General features: G+C 34.9%; 1 protein-coding gene across 1 annotated transcript in view; it reads left to right on the top strand.

Annotated features, from left to right (window-relative positions):
- The window catches only part of LOC150109712 (vesicle-fusing ATPase 2-like), a 408,246-nt gene extending 386,860 nt beyond the window's left edge, over nucleotides 1-21,386 (top strand). The window contains exon 20 of the mRNA XM_090403040.1: nucleotides 19,976-21,386. Within this exon, the coding sequence (XP_090259166.1) occupies nucleotides 19,976-20,047 (72 nt within the window). The 3' untranslated portion in view covers nucleotides 20,048-21,386. The remainder of the gene's footprint in view (nucleotides 1-19,975) is intronic.
- Nucleotides 21,387-23,310: the final 1,924 nt, after the last annotated feature.

Below are 23,310 nucleotides of genomic sequence, written 5' to 3'. Positions count from 1 at the left end.
GGTTAATCAAAATGACACGGGCTTCTTTAAATTTCCGTTCATACCAGGTTTTTGTGCAAAGAACAAGTACTTTTCTAATGGTTGAATATTTGAATACTTTAGCATTGTAGTAGTGGACATGGCTATATACAGGGTGTTCGGGATAAATTTGACATATTTATAATTAATTATATTTTTCCGTAAGTTACATGTATTAACACACACTTCTCTTCATTTAAAAGTTTGGACCCTTCTTCATTCATATACAAGATGTCAGAAAGGATGGATAGCTGGAACCCACCTGAATCATGGAAGAGAATAACTTGTATCATGATGATTCGTGCCTGCCATCAAAATAAGGATATTACGACTGCTGCCCAATGCTCCCTGAATACAGTAAAAACAATCAGGCATGAACTAGAGACTTGCAATGGTGACTACGAGGATGTAGCAAGAAGAAAGATCCCTAGCAGACGATCTGATTGCGTTCGTACAGCAGAATTCCTCGCAAATCTGCAGGAACAGGTGTTGAAGAACCCTGGCATTGGAATTCGGGCTTTGTTCGTGGAGTTGCTAACTGTAGTCAAGCCCTGGATAACAAGGGTAGCCAATGGTAGGCCGTATGTATGGCAGCAGGATTCGGCCCCTTGCCACACCTCTGGGAAAAGTCAAAAATGGTTGTCTGAAAATTTCTACGACTTCACCAGTCCAAATGTTTGGCCTCCAAACTCCCCAGACCTTAACCCCATGGATTATTTTGTATGGGGCGCAGTTGAAAAAGACACCAATCGCACTTCCAGTAATACAAAAGCCCAGTTAATGGATAAAATTAAAACAGTTTTTGCGGCCCTTCCCAGGGAGACTGTAGCATCAGCTTGTTCGAGGTTCCGAAGCAGAATTGAAGCTGTGATCGATGCTAATGGTGGTTATTTTGAGTAAATCTTGTTGATAGTATTGTAATTAACTCTGCCTGTAATGTTTTTTTGTCAATTCATTAAATTTAATAGATACAAAGAAGATTTTCTTTTTCCTTACGAAACTGTCAAATTTATCCCGAACACCCTGTATATCATAACCATGGCTCTTCTTCAAGTATCATCCCCCTAGAAGGAGGTTGGCAACCATGTCATCACAGAACTTTTTCTTTCTTTTGCTGCTCTGAAACATTTATGGTAATAAAAGGAAACACGGTATTTTAATCCTCATAGACAGTAAAATAGGCCATACTTGAAGAACTTGGTGACTTCCAATGTCACACTATTATAGTAACCACAGCACAATTATGACTTGGTAGACCACATAAAATCAGAGTGGTAGTGCCAAGTGCTGAAGGGCATGGCACAAAAATATTGCCTGTCCTCAGTTGAAACACTCACTGCCAAGTTCCAAAATGCCTCTGCAAGCAATATCAGCACCACAACTGTTCATCAGGTGCCGAACAACTCCTGCTTGAATACGTTGTGCCAGCTTCGAAGTTTGGTAGAGGAAATATCATGGTCTGGGGCCCTTTTCCAGTGATGGAGAATGGCACTCTAGACCAGTGTTTCCGAAAGTGCAGTATGCACCCCCCCCCCCCAGGGATATGCAAAAGGTCTTTAGGGAGTACAGGGCACTTTTTTTTTATTTTGATTATCCCTTTTTTTTTACTTTTAGATTTTTGTCACTGTATAATCCCAAATAAGTGCATGTCTATTCTGTAATTAAGCTTTTCAATACTAAAAATATGTAAAGGACATTTAAAACAAAATATGTCTCTTGGCACGTATTGACTGACCTCCTTTACAACTGCATTTGGTTGATGATACAATCATATTTAAACCATGTGTCTGAAACTCTCTGCTAAATTTCACTCATCTCATTAAAATTTGTTATTACTGAAAATTTAAATTTCATAATTTTTGTTTTTATTAATGTATATTGAACTCATATAGCTAAAATGTATTGATAATTTAAAATGCTTCATATGTTTGTAATTTATTATAACTCAGATGTTAAAAAATAAATACATCATCATCATCAAATTCCTGCCATGTACCCTCAAGGGGTGTACAGGATATGACAGTACTACATGAAAAATTACATCATTACTAACTTCCTATCTACAATTTTCCTCCAAATCAGTCTGTTACTTGTCAAGACTCCAACATTATCAGATCGTATATTTCTATCGTCTAAGGCACTTTGTACCGTATCAATCCACCTATATCTTGGTCTTCCTCTGGGTCATTTTCCTGCCAACCTGGCAGAGAACACTTGTTTTGCTAATCTTTCCTCTCTAATTCTATTTAAGTGACCATACCACCTGAGATTAGCTCTGCTAACGCGTTCCTGGATGCTGACAATGTCAAGTTCTTTCCTAATATCCTCATTTTTAATATGATATTGCCATTGATGCCATCTGTTCACGCCTCTAATCTTTCTCGGGACTCTCATATCTGCAGTCTCTAGTCTTTGGTCAAGTGTTTTACTTCTGACCCAGCTCTCAGATCCATAAGTTAAAACTGGTTTGAACACTGTCTTGTATACAGCTAATTTAGTGTTCCGACTAATTTCTTTCTTATTCCATATGAATTTATTCAATTGACTTCCCACCATACCAGCTTTGCTGATTCTGTTGTCTATTTCTATATTTAATTTACGATCTTCAGTAAAAATCGTGCCTAAGTGGCTGAAATGTTTTACTTGTTCCACAGTTCTCCATTCACAACACAGTTGACATTTTCAATGATTCTGCCTATTTTCATTGTCTTTGTCTTTTTATTGCTGACCTTCATACCATATCTATTACAACAGCTATTCAATTTAGTCAGAGAATCTTGCAGACTTGTAGCGGATTTATTTAGAAGTATAACATCATCCGCATAAAGCAAAGAGCTGACATTAACATCTCCAATTTTGATATCAGGTTTAATACCGCATTCCTTCATAATATGATCCATATAGATAATGAATAACAGAGGGGATAATGTACATCCTTGTCTCACACCAGTTTTAACATTAAACCATCTTCCTGTACTTCCTTTAATTCTAACTGCTGACTTACAACTCAAATAAAGACTAAGTATTGCTTGATATAATGCCCCATTGACACCATATAACTGCAGCGTATTGAATAGCTTCTCTCTTGGCACCTTGTCATATGCCTTTTCCAAATCGACAAAACTTAAATACAGATCTTTGTTGTATTCCCATGCTTTCTCGACTATTTGTCGTAAAGTGAAGATCTGATCCTGACAGCCTCTATTTGGATAGAATCCAGCTTGTTCTTCACCAAGCTTTTCTTCCACAATTCTTCTCAACCATTTCTCAAGTATACTTGCATAGATCTTGCCAGGAACACTCAGTAGGGAAATACCTCTGTAATTCTCACATTCAATTTTATTTCCCTTTTTATATATGGGTACTATGAGAGCTCTACTCCAATCATCGGGAATTCGTCCCTCTGTCCAGACTTTCTGAACTATGCAGTGCAGCCACTGTAAGACTTTTATACCACCATACTTCAGCATTTCTGGTCGAATATCATCTACTCCTGCTGCCTTTCCACATTTCAAGCCTTTCATGGCTTTTTCTACTTCGAGTATGGATACGTATTCCTGACTGCCTGCCTGGTCAGTGTATTTTATCACTGTGCTGTCATCACTGCTTGTTTCATTTAGCAGTTTTTCAAAGTAATTACTCCATACTTCAAGGATATCTTTTTCTCCTGTTTTCATGTCACCTTTATCATCTCTAACTCCTTTTACAGCACTCTTTCCTCCATTCCTAAGCTTCTTCAACAACCTCCAGAATATTTTGTGAACCTTCTTGATATTTATTTTCTATATTCTTGCCAAAGTCCTCCCATGATTTTTGTTTAGCGAGTTTTACACACTGTTTAGCTTTCTTACATTTGTTTCTGTATTCTGTAAGAGTAAAAGCTGACTTATTTGCCAGGAACTTTTGATATGCTTTCTTCTTTTCCTTCACTGCCTCTTTAACTTCCTGTGTCCACCAGGGAGTTCTGATTTTTTTATCCTTGCACACAACCTCACCACATGCCTCTCTGGCAGAATCAATCAATGTTTTCTTCAGAGTTTGCCACTGAATCTCCAAGGCTTGATTCCTGTTCTCAAACTCTTTCATTTTCTTTTCAATAATCTTTCTGTATTTTAGTCTACAGTTCACATCTGAGAGCTACTCAACTTTTATTCGCTTTAAAACTTTCTTACGTGTTATTCTTTTCAATATGAAATTCAATTTTATCCTGCTCAAGACTAAATAGTGATCACTTCCAATTTCAAATCCTCTGTACACTCTGGTGTCTTGCACCAGGGAGAAAACATCACTATCAACAATAACATAGTCAATGAGACTTTTCTTATTCCTAGCCTCTTCTCTCCATGTGAATTTGTGCACATTTTTATGTTGGAACATGGTGTTAGTAATAACCAGTCCATGTTCTGAGCAGAAATCCAACAGATATTTGCCATTATTATTAGCTTTGCTCTTTTCTCCAAATTTTCCGAAAATATTTTTGTATGTCTCACAATCATTTCCTACTCTGCTATTTAGATCCCAACAAGGACCAACTTTTCATTTTTCATTGTGTGAGTTGCTTTTTCTAAAGCCTCAAAAAATTCCTCCAGTTCTACCTTAGTAGAACCTTCTGTGGGACCATAGGCACAAATAAGTCTCATTGTCCAGTTCCCCATTCTCATATTTGCCCACATTACTCTACTTGAGACTGACTGCCATTCAAGAAGATTAGCCTCGTATTTTGTGTTGAATACCATGGCTACTCCTTCTTTTCCTTGATTGTCATTGCCTGAATATAACATTTTGTATTTATTGCTCAGAAAGTTCTCACCAGTTTTGGTCTATTTTGTTTCAGTCACCCCTATTATGTCGATCTGATACTTATCTAATTCCTCAGCTAGCTCCATTTCTTTGCCATTCAGGCTTCTTACGTTGATAGTACCGATCTTTAACTCTGGTAATGTTGAGTTGGGGTTTGTACCTTTCTAATTATTCATGTTTGAATGAAATACTATTATAACTTCTCCCAAATTTCCTTTCCATGAAAGGGAGTATATTGATAGTACTAACATTTTAAAAGGGGTACATGTGTATTGAAACTTTGGGAAACACTGTTCTATACAAATCTGTGCTTCCAACTAATTTATGGCAAGTTTATGTAAGAAAACATAAAAAGCTAACACAATCTATCCTACCATCCTTAAACTTATGCACTGTTTTTGCACTTTCACGTCCTTCGCAGTGTCCCGGAATGGACTTTTGTCCTTGCACCACCATACAAAAAAATCTCTGTAATATCAATGTGATAAACACTTCTCGGCAGCTTGTCTTACTCATATCACCCTTTTGTCTTCTATTGACTAGCATGTGCAGTTTGCATATGCTCTAATCTGGCCTCATAACTAATTTTTAATAAATTTAGTTTAATCCTTTATCCAAGTGTGAGCAAACAAAGTTTGCGCCTGAAAGTATCTTCAGGACTGGGTTAAGGTGGTACACACCAGGGCAACGAGTTGCCCTGGTGTGTACCACCTTAACCCAGTCCTGAAGATACTTTCAGGCGCAAACTTTGTTTGCTCACACTTGGATAAAGGATTAAACTAAATTTATTATACTCTAACCAAGTGGAAAATAAACTTTTAACTAATTTTTGTTATATGCTTCTACTCTCTCAAAGGTAATTTCATCCTCTTCTCATCCTAGAAACTAGATCTGAGCATAATAATTCAGATGTGCTCCATTCAGAGCTTTACATAATGGAACTAACATCCTTTTATCTCTTTTTGTCTCACCACTCATATCACCACCCTTTTGTCTTCTGTTGACTAGCATGTGCAGTTTGCATGTGCTCTAATCTGGCCTCATAAGTAATTTTTGTTATATGCTTCTACTCTCTCAAAGTTAACTTTATTCTCTTCACATCCTTGAAACTAGATCTGAGCATAATAATCCAGATGTGTTCCATTCGGAGCTCTATATAATACAACTACCATTCTTTTATCTCTTTTTGTCAGTGTCCTCTCAGTACTGCGATAGTTATGAGTTGCCTTCACCACCTTTATGATATGTCTCCTAAACTTCGAATTTCTGTCAACTATCACCCCAAGATCCCTTGCCTCTTCCACTTCCTCTGGTGTATAGTTCCTCCAACAAATGCAGCCTCCCATCAGTGGATCTCAAATTTTATATATCAGTTTAATAATGTTGCATTAAACTGATATCCCCTTTAATTGTCCATCTTTCTAGGTTATTCAAACCTATATGAAGATCAACAGCATTGGTGCTATTACTAATAACTCCTCCAATTTTTATGTCCATCTGCAAACAACTGAATATCTCCCTGCAATCCAGTAATGATATCACTGATTGTCCAATATAGAGTTCTTTGGAACCCTGCATATGACCTTTCTTCCTGATTCCTCTATCCTGTACATAACTCTCTGATATCTGTCAGATAGCAAATTTCCAATCCAATTCACTAAGATTTCTGAACCCAATTGCAACTTAAATATCAACTTATCACATGGCACCCTCTTAAATGTCTTTGCAAAATCAAAAAAAAAAAAAAAAAAAAGCAGTGAGTATCTTTCCCTCATCAACTGCCCAAGTTGCTTTATTATAAAAGGCAACCAGATTACAGAAACAAAGAGTATCCCCTAACAAATCCATGCCACTGACAGTGATATTAACCTCATCTGTCCAGTTTTTTATGCAATCTGTTACTAATTTCTCCAAAATCTCAACAAGGAATACAAGCAGTCTGTATACCTTGATACCTCTATTCTACCTCCATGTTTATGCCATGGCACTAGTTTACTCTTCTTCCACTGCTTGGAGACTTTCCCAGTAGCTAAACTTTCATTAACCAGCCAGATTTAATGGTAGTTTAGCATATTCTCTGAAAATCTCAAATGTAGCAAAATCTCATCCAGTTCCTGTCTTATTGACTTCCAGAATACATAATGTTCAAAATACATCCTTCTCCTCCCCACGTACTTATAACCAGTGTTTTTTTTCTGGAAAAAAAGGTGCCGGTACTCACCATGAAGATGTTATTACAGCAACTTCCATACTTTTAACATATTTTCCGATATACCCTCATCTTCTCTAGATCGCTTCTTGCTTTTGGTATCAACTGCAGAATGACGACCTCGGAGCAGCCATGAGTCCACATGTTTGCTAGAGTTGAACTGAGTGAGAGGAGGTCCTGCTTACTATAGTTACTATAAGATTCATCTGAGAGAAACCCCTTTCACATTCTCTGGAAGATATTGCAATTGTGCCCAAAGCGTGCTTTAGAGGAAGTAGTATGTCCGGGACTTTATTTTCTTAAAGATATTAACGGAAACCACAAACTGCTTCTCTTTCATTTAAGCGAAATTTGTATGCTAACTTTTTAATTTCAGCTTCACCAAATGTCAGATGCTTCCCAGGATTTTCTGGCCGATACTTGGAATCTAAAATCTTAGCATATTCAGGCAAATCAGCATCATCTCCTTCAAGCAGATGCTTTCCAACAGCTTCTTTCAGACTTTTATAGAAAGCAGATGAACGTATTGTTAGTTCTCTGTTTTACAGGATCACAAGTAGATTCAACAATTTCTGCTTCTTCAGCCTTCCTTTTTTTGCTCATTGGCATAAAGTAACTACTTATTTTATTCATTTTGAACAATGATTGCACTGATTTAACTTAGATTAATTCAAAACTCACGTGAACACCTGCCTGTTGCAGAGTGAATATAGAAATGATAAACTGATATTGGAAGCAATTGGAATTGAACACAACTTCCTGTTTCTGTTTGCGTACCAACTTATGAGTAATCAAGACTGAAAATTTAATTTGTGAACACAGTACCATCTACCTGAATATTTATAATACAGGGTGGCCATAAATTAACTTTCCCTCTTTGGAGGTATCTATAGCTAAAACTAATACACGGAATGAGACCACATTTTATATTGAGACTTTCGAAAGCATGGGGAGATGATTTCAGCAAAAAAAAGATTTAGTACCAAAAGTCGCCTACAGGGGAGATTTTGGCACTGGCAGAGACAAAAGCAGTCAAATATTTGCAGTAAATGCAGGTAAAAAGGATTATGCAAATTTTACTGTGCGTACATGACAGCAGCTCCACTTAAAAAGGGATTGGGAACGTTCAGGCAGTTGTTCGAATGACTGATGAATTGTGTCAATATGCACCCTACCTTGCCTCAGCGTACTTTACTTGTTGTTTTACCTTAAACAGTGTAATGGCGTAGCAGCCCTTCGGGAATTTAGAAGGCTTCATAACCTGCATACAGGTCCTATGTCAGCTGTAGCACTGAGAACTATGATTAAGAAGCTTGAAGAAACTGCATCACTGGGAGTCAGACCTGGCAGAGGACGGAACTGAGACACTTAATGACCCAAAACAATTAATTATTTATGACTTGTTGTGACTCTTTTAACAAACCCATACAATAAAAATGTTGGGAAAAAATACCATTATCAAATCCTTTTAACCTTCAGAGTCATCTGAATCAGTGTCCAAATCGCCATCACTTTCACTTAAACTGATCACCAAAGGTTCGCATAATTCTTTGATAATTCCATCTATGTCCCAATACATATTTTCCAATGAGGTGACATGAGAGCAATATTTTCCCCAGTTTTGAACTGTAATAGTTTCAATCGCCTGTTCTGAAAGTTTAAAAAGTTTCGGCATGTCAATATCCCCAGTTACGTTGCGATGGCGAATGAAACTTGTCACTTCTGCCCAAGCATACTCAAATAGCATTAATATCGCAATGATACGGTGGTAGCCTGAAAGCTAGAAATCTGTGCTCTTTGAGCATCATGTCGAATTTAAATAGTTTAGTTATGGGCGAGTTTCTTTTGACCAAATTAAGCAATTCAATTTTTCGCATATCTGGGGAATGAGAAATGTTATTTGCAGAGAGCCAATCCATAAGAACTTGCTTCTTCTTAGAAAAATTTGGAACTTTGTTTAATCGAATAGAGTGATATGAAGCGTTATCAATTATAACAACAGCATTTTTAGGAAGGTTTGGAATCGGTTTTTCTTCTGCCCACTTTTCGAAGATTGTAGAATTCATTTGCCCATATGGTAATCTCCAATAGTTGAATTGGCTATGTATAGTAAGTTTGAATTCGGTAAAAAAAAAAAAAAAACATTTCTCCACCCGCACACAAAATTATGCGCCGCAAGGCATTTCTGGTTTGTAGAACTCCACATTCTTCTTTAGACCGCCAACATTTTCCATAAGTTAAATTACTATCGATCCAAGTTTCATCTAGGTACACAATCAGTCTTTTCTCCTCCTTGAAACATCTTATTGCTCTCAAATGCTGCGTTCTAGATAAAACAATGTCACTTTGCTCCATGATAAGTTTCCTTTTATTCTGGGACTTTTTAAAACAAAATCCGATTTCATGAAGTATTTTCCTTAAAGTTTCTCTTTCCAAAAAAATTAATTTTTTCTTTAAGTACAGGAATCAATTTTGAAACAGTTGGCACTCTTTTCTCGACCACGTAAAATTTGTGAATAGTTCTTCTTATACATATACACAGCAGCGACAGACAAGAAAGCACGTGATTTTGCATGTTGGCGACCAATTCGTACATCCTTCATTTCTTTCTCCCCTTCAGCATGAATCGACTAATCTTGGTAAAATGCCAAGGAGAGACCTACAAACGGTGGGCAAACTATAACAGACGTTGCTACTGCAGTTTTCGACGACACAGGGACCAGTACTGGTCCAAGCGCTTGTGCCATAGCTCACAAACTTGACATGGCTTATGGTACAGTCTGAAAAATTTTACAGAAAATGCTTCACTTTTATCTGTATAAGTTCAGTCGTGTGCAAGCACTAACTACCGCAGATTATGATAAGCGCATGACCTTCACACTAGCGTTTCTTGCCCAAATGGAGATAGACAATGACTGGCCTTGGAGAATATTGTTTTTTATTCTGGGACTTTTTTTCATAAGTTAAATTTTCCATAACATTTTCAGAAGTTTATTTTTAAGAAAGTTTTCTATAAAATAAAAATAATTATACAGAAAAACATTCTCCAAAAGTAACCGTGTGGTGTGGCTTCATAGTCGATTTCATAATAGGACCATACCTTTTTGAGCATATTATGCCTACAAGTCCTGTAACCTGCTCCATTTATCGATGAATGCTGGAAAATTTTGTCATTCCTGCATTGCAGCAAAGACAATGTTTGGACTCCATAATTTTTATGCAGGATGGAGCACGGCCACACACTGAACATTCAGTACAGTGCCTTTTAAGCTAGCATTTAAGTAATGAGAGGGTTATCAGTCAGTTCTTTCCAATGGCATGGCTACCTTGATCCCCGGACATCACTCCATGTGATTTTTGGCTGTGGGGGTATTTGAAATCCGTTGTGTATGTTGGTGGCGTTCCCAACTTGCATGTCTTGAAAGAGAACATAAAACGGGATGTTATGAACATCCAATCCGACTCCTTATTTATGCTCAGCTGTAGAGCATGTCGCACACCGGATGCAATTTGTTGTACACAAGAAAGGTCAGCATGTTGAAAATCGTGTATATGTGGTCCAGGACACCCTGATTCTGATGAATAAAACATTATTTCCTGTGAGTTCAATCACTACATTAATTTCTGTCTCTCTCGCAAGTTGTTGTTTTAGTTTAATTATTATTATTATCATTGTAACGTGCCACATATCCAGCTGGAATGAGTGACGCAACTGTCTCTTACACCGTTGAAATGTTATTATTCCATTTTATCTGCCTTTAATGTAATTATCTGCTTATTTTTGGCTCTACCAGCGCCAAAATTTCCCCTTTCAGTGACTTTTGGTACTAAATATTTTTTTTGCAGAAATCATCTCCCCAAAAAGTCTCAATATAAAATTTGGTCTCATTCTGTTTATTGGTTTTAGCTACAGATGCCTCCAAAGAGGCAAAGTTATTTTATGGCCACCTTGTACATTTTGCTGTCAATAAATTGCAAATTTTTTAAAACTTAAGAAAAAAGGTGCCAGTACTGCGTACCATTGTGCACTGCCAGAAAAAAAGCACTGCTTATAACCTTTCTCCCTAAGAATAAAAGTGGCTCAGATCTGTAAATAGGATTAATATTCTTTATTCTTCATCTTGTGATTATGTTGATGTACTGATGATGGCCAGTTAGTTTCTGGTTGAAATATTTGCAATAATAAAAATTATTTATTCTTGTGAATGTGTCTAATACACTTTATTATGTTGCATGCGCCATTAAAAACTCATGAGCTTACTAATATTTTGCTGGTTTTCTTATCGGCATCTGAGCACAAATTATAACTGTGACAAGCACATAGCACTGAACTAAATATTTGTGGAAACAATTCAAATTTAATTTGGAGAAGTCAAACTATTAGGTCTCAGAATGACTGTTTCCCAGATCTTGAGCAAATTAATGCAACCATACTTGTTAAAGTTGGAGGAATGCGTCATAGCTGATGCTGATTCTAAAAATTCTCTCAGACCTGTAGCTACTTCTGTGTATGTGAAAGAGTATCATGGTCTACCAATCCCAACTTGTCCACATGATCATGAATGTAATTTTTGTTAAGGCAGATGTTAACTGATCCACCAGTGTGTCCAAAATAGGCAAACACAGGCGCAAAAAGTTTATACACTACAGAATGTGCAAGAGGATGAATTTGATCTTTAGGAGAACAGATGAAGGTAGGTAGCCAAATAAGAGTTTTGCAAGTGGTATGGAGATCATATTTGCAGGAACTTTGGCTATCTTTTCTAACATACCCTTAATATGCAGAATGGGAATAGTTTTGTTGTGATCTTGTGTGCTGATTGCAGTAGAAAAAGAGGGCTGCATGCAGTATTTTATCCATTTTATAGGAGTTTAGCCATTTGCTAAAAAGGTGTTGTGAAGGTATCTGGGAAATATGACTTCCACATTACTTCAACTTTGTTGTCTCATCTCTCTTCTGGTCCAGCTCCCCACTGATGAGACCTCAATAAAGGCAAAAACAGGTCTGGATAGTGGTTCTTCCCATAATGCATAGCATTATAGTCCATAAGGATATATGCCTTGCATTATAGAATACTAAAGCAAGTGAAGTGAAGTCATTAGCCTCTATATACAAGTTGCCCAGTCATGAAGTTACTTCATACGCAAACTTGGTTTGCTTATACTTGGATAAAGGATGAAACCAATGATATCATTTCTTGACATCTTTAATCTGTAGTAAACCAAGTGAAACTTTCAACAGTTAAATTTTTTCTGCTTGGTTATACCTGGAACATCTATCCCTAATCCAGAATATTTTAGTAATAACGTGCGACACCTTTTGGCTACTCGTATATGAAAATATGACTTCTGCATTACTTCAACCTTGGTATTACTTCTGGGTCTAGCTCCCACTGATGAGAGTTCAATAAAAGTTGAAACCGGTCTGGGTAGTGACTCTTCTCATAATGCATAGTATTATACATGTCTGTAAGGATATGTGTTTTGCATTATGAGATACTAAGGCAAGTGATGTAAAGTCATTAGCTTCTATATACAAATTGCCCAGTCCTGAAATGACATCAGGCACAAATTTTGTTTGCTTACACTTGGATAAAAGATTAAACCAATAATATAATTTCTTGGCATCTTTAATTGACTGGCTTTAGGTGACTGGCTGTCAGGTAGGTATCAGTAGTGGTTTTTTTTTTCCATACAACAAGTGTTGGTATGAATTTTTTCGCTGGCAGGAACAATTGCAAATTAAAAGGATATGAAAAAAAAATAATGAAATAAAATATTTACTGATATTTGTACTTCATAGTGTGAATAAGGATTTTGAAATAAACAGTAAATTAAGTATATAAAAATTAAGTAAAATGTGTACACTAATCTTAATTAATTTTTATATAACAAACAGAAAAAAAAAGTTTTATATAGCAATACTTAGCAATAGACATAGTGGAAAAAATATGAATTTCATTAAATAACTAAGCTTATTTACATACTAGGTAACTATGTAAAATAAAAATTATTGAATATTAAAATTTTCTAAACATACTGCATCCATATATTTTACAGCACAGTTCATAAAGGTGCCAATATGCTGTACTGTTGTGTGCCATTCAAAAAAAATAAAATAAAATAAAATAGCACTGGGTATCAGCAAGTTGTGCATGGAGGTGCAGTAACCCAAAAGAGGAAAGTCACTAGTGGTGTGTCACAGGGGTCTGTTTTGGGACAGATTTAACTGGAGATATACAACATTTTGCAGATGTTGTGGCCTTACAGGAGGGCTTAAATTGATTATATATGGGCTAGTGAGTGGAACTGTCAGTTCAGTGTTGCAAAGCATAAGGTTCTGAATTTTGTGTGCAACAATGTGATGCAAAATATGCATCTAGTGGGGAAATTTTGAAGGAGGTTGAGACAAGAAACCTGGGAATGGTGGTGGTGGGCAAGGACCCAAAGTCCAGAGATCACATTGCACAAGTTATGAAGTCATTGCATCAAATTATAGCAGTAATACTAAGGACCTTAACATGCAGAAATAAAGGCTATGTTTTTTCTTAGTGATATGCTACAATGAGGTTATGTAGAGTATGAAGACAGATTGATGGAATGCAGTTTGCAAAGCCTTGTGAATAGGAGGAGATGAGGGGATATGATTGAGACATAGAAGTTGGGTCAGGGGTATTAAGTTAACATGGAAGAAATTTTTCATAGAATGGGAGAGGGAGGTAGAACAAGATGTCATCCGTGGAAACTGTATAAAGAGGATGTGAGCACAGGTTCTTTTCATGGAAAGTAGTTGGTGAGTGGAATGCATCACCTGACAGTGTGGCTACCAACATATTGAATGAGTTTAAAGCAGTTTTTATAAGCTTTGTGTGTAACAGTATATCTCCATGGAGTCAAAAGACTCCATGGAAGACTGGTGTTAATAATAATATTTTGATTTACAGTTTACTTCTGAAAGCTTCTCGATTTTCTTTATATAGATTTTTTAATTATTATTATTATTATTATTATTAAAGCTTTTATACATTTTTTTTTTTTTTCATTTCAGTATGATATTCATATTTATCCTGCTCAAGACTAAATGATCACTTCATGTTTCAAATCCCCTAAATATACTTTTGTATCCTGAAGTGCATAGATATTGCTATCAACAACAGATAGATGTGTGTTCAATAGTCAATAAAACTTCTTATTTCTTGTGTATTCTCTCCATGTGAATTTATTCGTATCTTTATGTTGGTATTGGTAATGACTAGTTCATATCTTAACAGAATTTTTTTTTTTTTTTTTTTCAAATTTACTCAAAACATGTCTGTATGTCTTGGGTGTTTATTTTCTTACTGACTGTGCTGCTTAGATTTCTACAAAAACTAGCCTTTTTTTTTTTTTTTTTTTTGGTTTTGTTTATTTTTTTTTTTTAATGCAGGCTGTCCTCTCTAATGATTCAGAATTCATCTGCTTAGTCACTATTTTATCACAACAGTTGAACCTGAGCTGTGACAACAAAAGTAGAATTAGAACAACAAAAAAAAAAAATTGAGCAGTCTCAAATGTAGGGGTGATTTATCAACAAAAATTGATACACTGAAGCATATGTATTTGCCGAAATAGACTTAGCAGGCTCTTATAATTGTTTATGTACAATACAGTTTGAAATTACTGTGAATTGAATTATTGTTGATTTCTGTTTGTCATGAAAACCATCATGTGTTTAGGTGACATTTGTAGAACACTATGTCAAGTGGTGTGGTATGGTATTTATGTGAAATTGAACTAATGTTCCAAAACCTAGTGTGTTTTATGACACAACACATTTTTAGCTTATGTGCTCTTGACATATAATATTTCCTTCCCTAATTTTTCCAGTACAAATGACCTGATTGAAGCCAAAATTGAAACAACTTGACATTATCATCTTTTCCTGGCATGATGGTACTAGGATATACTATACTATACAGTTCAGTTTATACTTCACTAGCTTCCTTCTTATCGATAGTTTTCTTTCTAATTAATCTGTTATATGTTAGGTCTATTCCATCAGATAATACTTCTTTTACTAACCTTTCCTCTCCCATATGTTTAAATCTATCCTACTTAGTATCAACTTGGCTCACACATTCTTAAATACTATTGTAGTGTCATGTTCATGTTTATGTCTCTAGTCTTCAATCAGTTGTTTTAGTTACTTTTAACCTAGCTTTCAATCCCATTAGTGAAAACTGGCTTGAAAAACTTGCTTTCCAGCATATTAGCTTTGATTCTTTTGTTATCTATTTCCATATTTAATTTGATGTTTTCACATTAAAATTGTAATAGCTGATATGCTTTTAATATTTCTTCCTATTTCACAGTTTTCATCTTTTGCTAATTTTCATTGCAAATTTTACACCAATTATTAAATTTATTTAGTTTCCTGAGGAATTATAGCGAATTCATTTGAGTATAACATTACCCGCATAATGTAAAGAAGTTAGTTCAATATTTTTGATTTGGATATCAGGTTTAGTACTGCTTTATAGATATAAAGCAGTACTAAATCACATCACATTATAGATATAAAATCAAGTGTTAGACGAGGATGCCTATTACACCTCTACCCTTGTCTTACACCTGATTTTACATCAATCTATATTCTCTTTAGTTGTTTAGATCTGTGTTCAAATCCTCTCTATATCTCAAAGAGCCTTTAGCTCTTTGAGATGTAGAGAGGATTTGAAGTGTGACTTCTTACACCTAAAAAAGTGAATCTTGTTCAGGTGTAAGACGTTTTTCCTCCTAGAAATTCTTTTTTTACATCCTAGACAGCCAAACCAGCCAAAAATAAAACATAAGCATTTAACAGACATAGACTTGATCGATTCAACTGTAATTCTAGGCGTACTGCTAATTACAGTTTTTGCTGCTCTGTATAATTATAGTGTTTTGATTAGTTTGTCCCTTGGTATCGTTTTATATGCCCTTTTTTCAAAACTTCTATACAGAGCTTTGAAAATTATATTTTCATAATTTCTCAACTTATTTTAACCCTTTGAGCAGTAATGCAGCATATATGCATCACTGTGCTTCTATCCTAAAAACAATATCAACATGTATATGCATTCATCAGATTTAACTGCTGTAGTAAATTTGTCTGCTTGAGTTTTTGCAGGAAGCTGCTGCAATTTCTTAACAACCTTCCTGAATTTTTTTTGTGTGTTTGTGTGTGTCATTCCAAATTGCACACATCGTTACCAATGTGTAGGTATAGGTGAAATATTATCAAAGAGGCATCACTCAAAGCATTCCATGAAAAATAATTGGCAATGGTTGGAGAAATAGTACTGCCCATAGCTGGTCCTTCAATCTGTTGATATAATTTGTTTTGAAAGGTGAAATAACCAGTGTATAACAAAATCAAATAGTTTAAGAAGAAATTCTTCTTGAAGTAATTCAATGGTGTCTGATAAAGGAATATTCGTAAACAAGGACAATATCTAAGCTGATCATAACATCAGAAGGGCCTAGATGAAGATAGATCACAAGGTCCCCTTTATTTTTAAAATCTAGTGTTTTTTTATATAAGTTGAATATCTTCTATATCCCATGGAGTCAAAGGCTCATGTAGGAGGTCCTTTTGTCATACACACAGCTCATCATACCACACCTTAAACATACTCAAATTCTCTGCAGACATCACCCTCTCAGGCAAGCCATTCCAATCATTCACAACTCTGCATGAAAAAAACCTGCTTCTCTCTTCCTTGCTCACACTTTCCTTATACAGCTTTTCTTATCTACTAGAATCTGTAAATTGTATCTTCTCAACCTTTCCTCCTATTCACCATTCCAGAGATCAGAAACTACCTTAGTTGTCACCTCTGGACCCTTTCCAACATCTCTTCATCCTTTTTGAAAACCAGGTGACCAAATTTGTGCACAGTAGTCCATGTGTGGCCTAATCAGAGCCTTATACAATGAAACAAGAATCTCCTTACTTCTACAAGTCTGTGTCCTCTGCATTATTCCCAGAATTCTTTGTGTTGTCCTCACAATTTTGACAATGTGTCCCTTAAATTTTGATCATTATCAATCACCTGAAGATCTCTTTGTTTCCCAAATTTTAAAATCGGCACAATCTTGCCTTCCTTCTACTCCTTGGGAACTAACCCAGTGCAAGACTCATATTAAAAAATATGTCAAGGATTTGTGGTGATATATTATCAAGTCCCACAACATTATTAACATCAAGTTTGCTCAATTCCCCATATACCTCTTGCTCACGTACAGTCAATCTCTCCTCTCCCATCATCAACTGCTGTCAAACTCTCCATGATATCACATGATTTCATGAGAATGAAAGACCTTTATGAACTGCTCATTAAGTATCTCCACTATATCTTCTGCAGCAGTTGTTCTTATACCATTTTTTCCAATGATTGTCATCCTTCCATAATCATTGTTCTTTTTGCTGGCTACATATTGAAAGAACTCCCTAGGATTCTTTTTGGCTTCATTAGCTAACTGCTGCTCATACTTCATTTTTCTTGGTTTACCAACCAAGTCACCCTCCTTGCCTGTTCTTTGTAATCCTCGTGGAATTGGATTATTACCACTTCTCTTATGCTGCCTCCATAATGCCTTTTTTTCTCTATATTGCATGCTTAATCTCTTCATTCATTTCACACCTACCTTATTTAACCTTCTGATCCTTGAAATACATTTAGACATGTCTTCTATTAGTTAGTTCTTGAATATTCCCCAAGCTGCATTGATCTCTTTTCCAGCTAACTTCTCATTCCATGCTACACCTGCAAGCTGTCTCCTGAGCTCCTCATAATCAATAGCCTTGTAGTTCCACATATACCCTTTTCTCACAGAGGTCTTCACACTGCTGCAACCACCCAGGTAATCACATCATGGTCACTCTCACTAACTGGAGGGTGACTTTGACACCTCATTTATAATTACATCCTCTGATGAGATGATCAAATCCAAGATCCTCATTCCTCATGTGCTCTCTGTTACATACTATCTGAGGTAGTTGTTTCTCAAGAAACTCATTTTCTTTACTTCCAGCTGCTATCTCATCATCCCAGTCTATATTGCCATAATTAAAATCACCCAAAATGATCACCCTTTTCTTATTTGCTTGGCTAATATGATTATACATTTCATAGTCACTACCATTCCCATTATCAGGTCTATAATAACATCCAACTAAGTATTTCATTCTATTCACCTCTATCTCACACCATGCTGCCCCAAAACCACTGGCACTGTTTCCCTCTTGCTTTTCTACTCTGCATGGACATAACTCTTTCTCTATCATCAGTATCATCCCCCCCCCTCCCTAAGTATTAGATACCTTATAAGTGGGACATCCTATACAGTCACCAACCAGTCTTAATGGAATGCCTGGTTTACAAACTATGGTAGATTTCTGTTTTTGTAGTTTATTGTTATTTATTATTATTGTGCATGAACCTCACTGGAGTCTAAATACTCATTGCAGGACACCCACTGTGACCATTATTTTCATTTCCTATTGCATCTCTCCTTTAACTCATTCCACTTATTTACCACTCTTCAACCAAAACTCGCATCTCACGCCCTTATTAACCACAAATTCCAGGATTGATGTTTTGTTCTCTCTTGTTCTGTCGTATATTGGAAAATCTCTTCAGGTGAAGCAGTCAGTGTTTTTCTCATATTTTGCCAGTGGTTGTTCTTTTAGATTTAGTTCTTTTCGAACCCTTTTACTTTTTCGTCATATATTTTAATCTACACTTCATCTTTGAAAGATGATGAAATACGATCCTTTTTTTTTTTTTCAAACATTCATGCATATTTTTCTTTTCAGTGTGATACTCATCTTTCCCCTGCTCTTATATCCTGAACCAGTATGAAGGTATTACTACTACAATAATACAATCAGTAAGGCTTTTCTTGTGTGTTCTCTGAATATTTGCTCATCTTCATGTTGGCAGATGGTATTATTAAAATGTTTCATGGCTTGAAATATAGCAATTGTATACAGTTGTTATACTGGCCTTCTCTCTCTCTCTCTCTTTGTCATGATCCAAAGAATTTCTCTGCTTGAGATCCTATTTGCTGACATCTCTCTACTTGAAATTGCCTGCAATGAAAAAAGATTATATTCATGTTTAGTATTGAATAATATAGGCCCTCCTTCCTTTCTCTAATCATTATTTGCCTGAAGAAATCATAAGTTTTCATGGCGATTCTAAATGCCAAATTTCATTAAATTCTATGCAGCCAGTTTAGATGAATAAAAATGATTTATTGAAAAAAAAAAATTAACCATGGACAGCTTGTGTCCCAAATGTTATTAAATTCTGTCTGTCTGGAGCACAGTTATTGCAATAATTTCATCATTTTGAAATGTATGAATTTGCCACATTTTGCCATCTTATTTATGACCTTGCAGTTGGCCCTATTGAAACAAATATTAGGATGGCTTCACGGATTTTTGTAAGTATTGTTTATACTGAAGTTTAATAAAATCCAGTGAGCATCTTCGAAATAACTTGTGTTTTTGCAGACTGACAGATCGAATTGGATAGGTGCATATGCATTTTGTGAAATACACCTTAAAAGACTATACATCTCCTTTGAATTACACTTTACTATTTATACAAGATGATTGTGTATATATATATATATCTGCACTGTTTTTCATTTTCACAGATATTTTTGGCATGCAGGCCTGTTTAGGCCACTCGATGCAGCTCTGCTGTAGTAGATAAAATTTATTAACCATGTGCTTCAAGGCATTGCTTATAATCACATTCAAATTCTTATTGTTTTATGTTATTATAATACTGACAAATAGTACTCTTGAGTTAGCCATGTCATTCCATAAATATTTGAGATACTTGTAATGGAAATACTTTATTTTTTATTTGCTCTACTCTAATATTTTATTTATTTATTTACTTTTATATACAGACAGATGAAGAATACCGTGTTATTAAATTCCTAAGTAAATTAGAAGAGGAAGGTGCATTGGAATTAGTGTAAGATAGCCATGACTGAATTCAACCATCTACATTCCGCCATCATCTTTCTGAACTAGTGGACAATCATAGTCCATTTTGTGCAGTATTATTGTTGGTGTTATCAAGTTATTTTAGAATACTATAAACTGTAAATTATACATAATATGCTGTTATTGCTGAATTGTTAATTTATTTAAAGAATTATTTTATTGCCATCTAGTTGCAGTTATTGAAGCCTTATAATAATCTGAAAAACAGTTTGGAATGAATTGAAACAAAACTCCTGTGGGCTTATTAAATAATCATATGATTTTGAGATGAGATTTTTCTAAGAGTTTTTTAATACTTTTTTTTTTTAAAGTTAATAGTTTCAGAACAGCATCAATTATCAAAATAGATGTTTTTACATGACCATTATTGCTGTCAGTGTGGCATTTAGTTTTTCATTAACTTAGCCATTTCTTATAAGTTACATGTTAACAGTTTGGTAGTGTGGGATCATGCCATCTTGCGAGCAGATTAAGTAACATATAAATATCAGGCATCTAATCAGTTGAGTTACCTATATCATCCCATCTGAAAATTAATTTCCTTATTATTTTCATTTATGCATAGTTAGTGTTTGGTCAGTTGGTCTTGTGGAGAATTTTTACACTCTTGGACATATTTATGCTGAATAATTAATGGATATTCTTAGAATACTGATGTAACAATGAAGTAGATAGACAAGCATCATTCTTTCTAAAGTAGGATGGGATGCATAATTTGTGATTTACTTAGGCCATGGATGGATGTCTTAATGGTATATCAGTGGTGTTTCCCTATTAACTACTTCAGTTTAAATATGTGAAGATATTAAATACTTAGATAAGAATAATAGTGTACATGGATAATAAAGAACTTATGAAATGAAAGAGTTGACAAAAGGCTTAATAAAATTGATGCGGTGGATGGCTTAACTTGATGTTGCTTTGTTTCAATGAGGCATATAATATTGAACCAAATTATAGATATCCTATGGCTTAATCATATCAAAAGTGGCAGAAGTTGGATTAAATATTTATTAGTTTGCCTTAGTCACTCTGTCCTCATCAATGTGCAGTTTAACACCAAACACAAAGGCAAAACAACATTTATTATAACAAATAAGAATGCTATCTAAGAGCCTTTTTATGCACCTTTTGAAAGTAATTTAATGAGAGTTCCATAGGCAGATGTTTTTGTTCAGATTCTGCTTGCATGTGTGTGTGTGTGTCATTTTGCACATTGTGTATTGACTGTGATGAAGTGCTGTTAATAAATTTTATTTATTCTGATCCATGCTGTTCTAATTCCATTACATCTCAAAATAAGGCAGTATTTAGTCTTATCTTTGTCTAAATTATAGGTTATTTTATTAAATTTTTCTCAGTAATGAAAACTAAGATTATTATTGTAAACAACTTGCCAAGAATATTTTGATTCTTTAATATAATTGCATCACATCTTACTGAAATAAATAAATCTTAGAACTTCCATTGAAAATATTGAAATGAATGTAAATCATAGAACTTCTGTGTGAAACTTTGATTAAATGAATACTTAATTATTACATAGTGAAACTAACCTATCTGAACCTCATTAATTAACAAATACTGAATTATAAAAGAATTTCATATGAAAAATTTCTTTCAAAATTTAAGAAGAAAAATGTTTATGATATATTTGATAATAATACATGTTATTTTTATTATAAACCACCAGAAGATTACCTATTTGTTTAATCATCTAGCTGCTCTAAATGTAAACAAGTTGATGATACAATGAAATATCACTGGCTTGCAGATCATGGTAGTGTGTAAAATGTAGTAATTTTATAAAAATAGTTACTCTTTACATTTTCAGAAATTTCATCAGGTCTGCTTTCTGCTTTGCAGCAGCTTCCTCTCTTTAGGTTTCCCTTCCAATGCAAGTGCCCCGTGGCTGTGTTCTTATGCCTAACTTCCTCTTACTATATGTAAATGATCTGTTGTTAACTTGAAATCCTTTGAATCCTATCTTTAGAGTTACTGATGATAGTACATCTCATTCCTGCTACTTATTTAACGAAACTTGCTTTGGTCAAACATTCCAGACTTGATCTTCTGCAACCAAATTCTTAAACACTGATTCCCATTCTATTCTTCAATGGGACAAACACAATCTAGTCGATTTCAGTGATACTGAAATGTAAAGTCCTGTCTTATTTCTCAAAAAATCTTCAGAGAAGAACATATTTCTCTTCTTAGACTGACGTAGATGTATAAGTCAGTCTAAGAAAACTTAGTGTCCCTTTTCTACTGAAGATACTGCTTCTCATTGATACAACTGCTAATCCTCTATAAATTCATAACATATCCAGTCTTACATTAGAATGCTATGTTTATGTTCTCACATTTGGTATAGTGCAGCAAATGTGAAAACAAAATTCTTGATTCTGATGAAAGCATTTAATTGATGACCTTCATGATCTGCTCCTCTCACATTGCCACTCCAGCTGCTTTCTCAGATTATCTGGATTCTGCTTTTTCTCTACATACTTTCATGGGCACTGTTCCACTGAATTGTCATCTTTTGGCTTCTACTTTCTTTTAAATTTATAACAATTTTTACAATTAAAGTAACACTTCTTGCTCTTTCATTTTAGCCATGTGCTGTTGATTCAGCAACTTCTCATGTGTAGGATTAATATAAAAATATATACAGTAGAACTCGGTTATAACGAATTCCACGGGACCGCATATATTTGTTTGTAATAACCGTTATTTGTTATATCCAAGAAGGTCATAATTTGAGCGAATTAAAAATGTTTTCAGATTTTTCTCAGCATAGGTATATTAGGTAAACATAAATACATATGTGCATACATATAAAGAACAAAAATTTATTTTTAAAACTTCACATTTTTATATAAAAAAACATCAAGCGTGCTTTGCTTTCACAAGACGCATATTTCATATGTTTGAAATTGTTCCTTATACCACTAAGATGCTTGAATGTGTCATCTGAACTTACAGATCGCGATTCCATAAATCTTTTTAAAATATGTAAAGCACTTTCTGCGTCACACCAGGTAACAATTTTCTCATCATTGCTATTTTCTTCCTCGGAGTCAATATGAGAGATTTGTTTTAAGATATCAGCATCTGTCGCTAAACCCGAAGTTGCGATGCCATTATCAATGTCTATAAAATTATCAATCTCTGTGCACGTTTCAAAATTGTTCAAGTTTTGCGCTTTTAACCACTTTGATAACAGTAAGTTATC

Source organism: Typopeltis vanoorti, chromosome 2, assembly GCF_054136105.1.
Source record: "Typopeltis vanoorti isolate ZY-2024b chromosome 2, IOZ_Tvanoo_1.0, whole genome shotgun sequence".
Taxonomy (NCBI): domain Eukaryota; kingdom Metazoa; phylum Arthropoda; class Arachnida; order Uropygi; family Thelyphonidae; genus Typopeltis; species Typopeltis vanoorti.
Note: the sequence above shows the minus strand (reverse complement) of the source record. Positions and strands in the feature narration are given on the sequence as shown.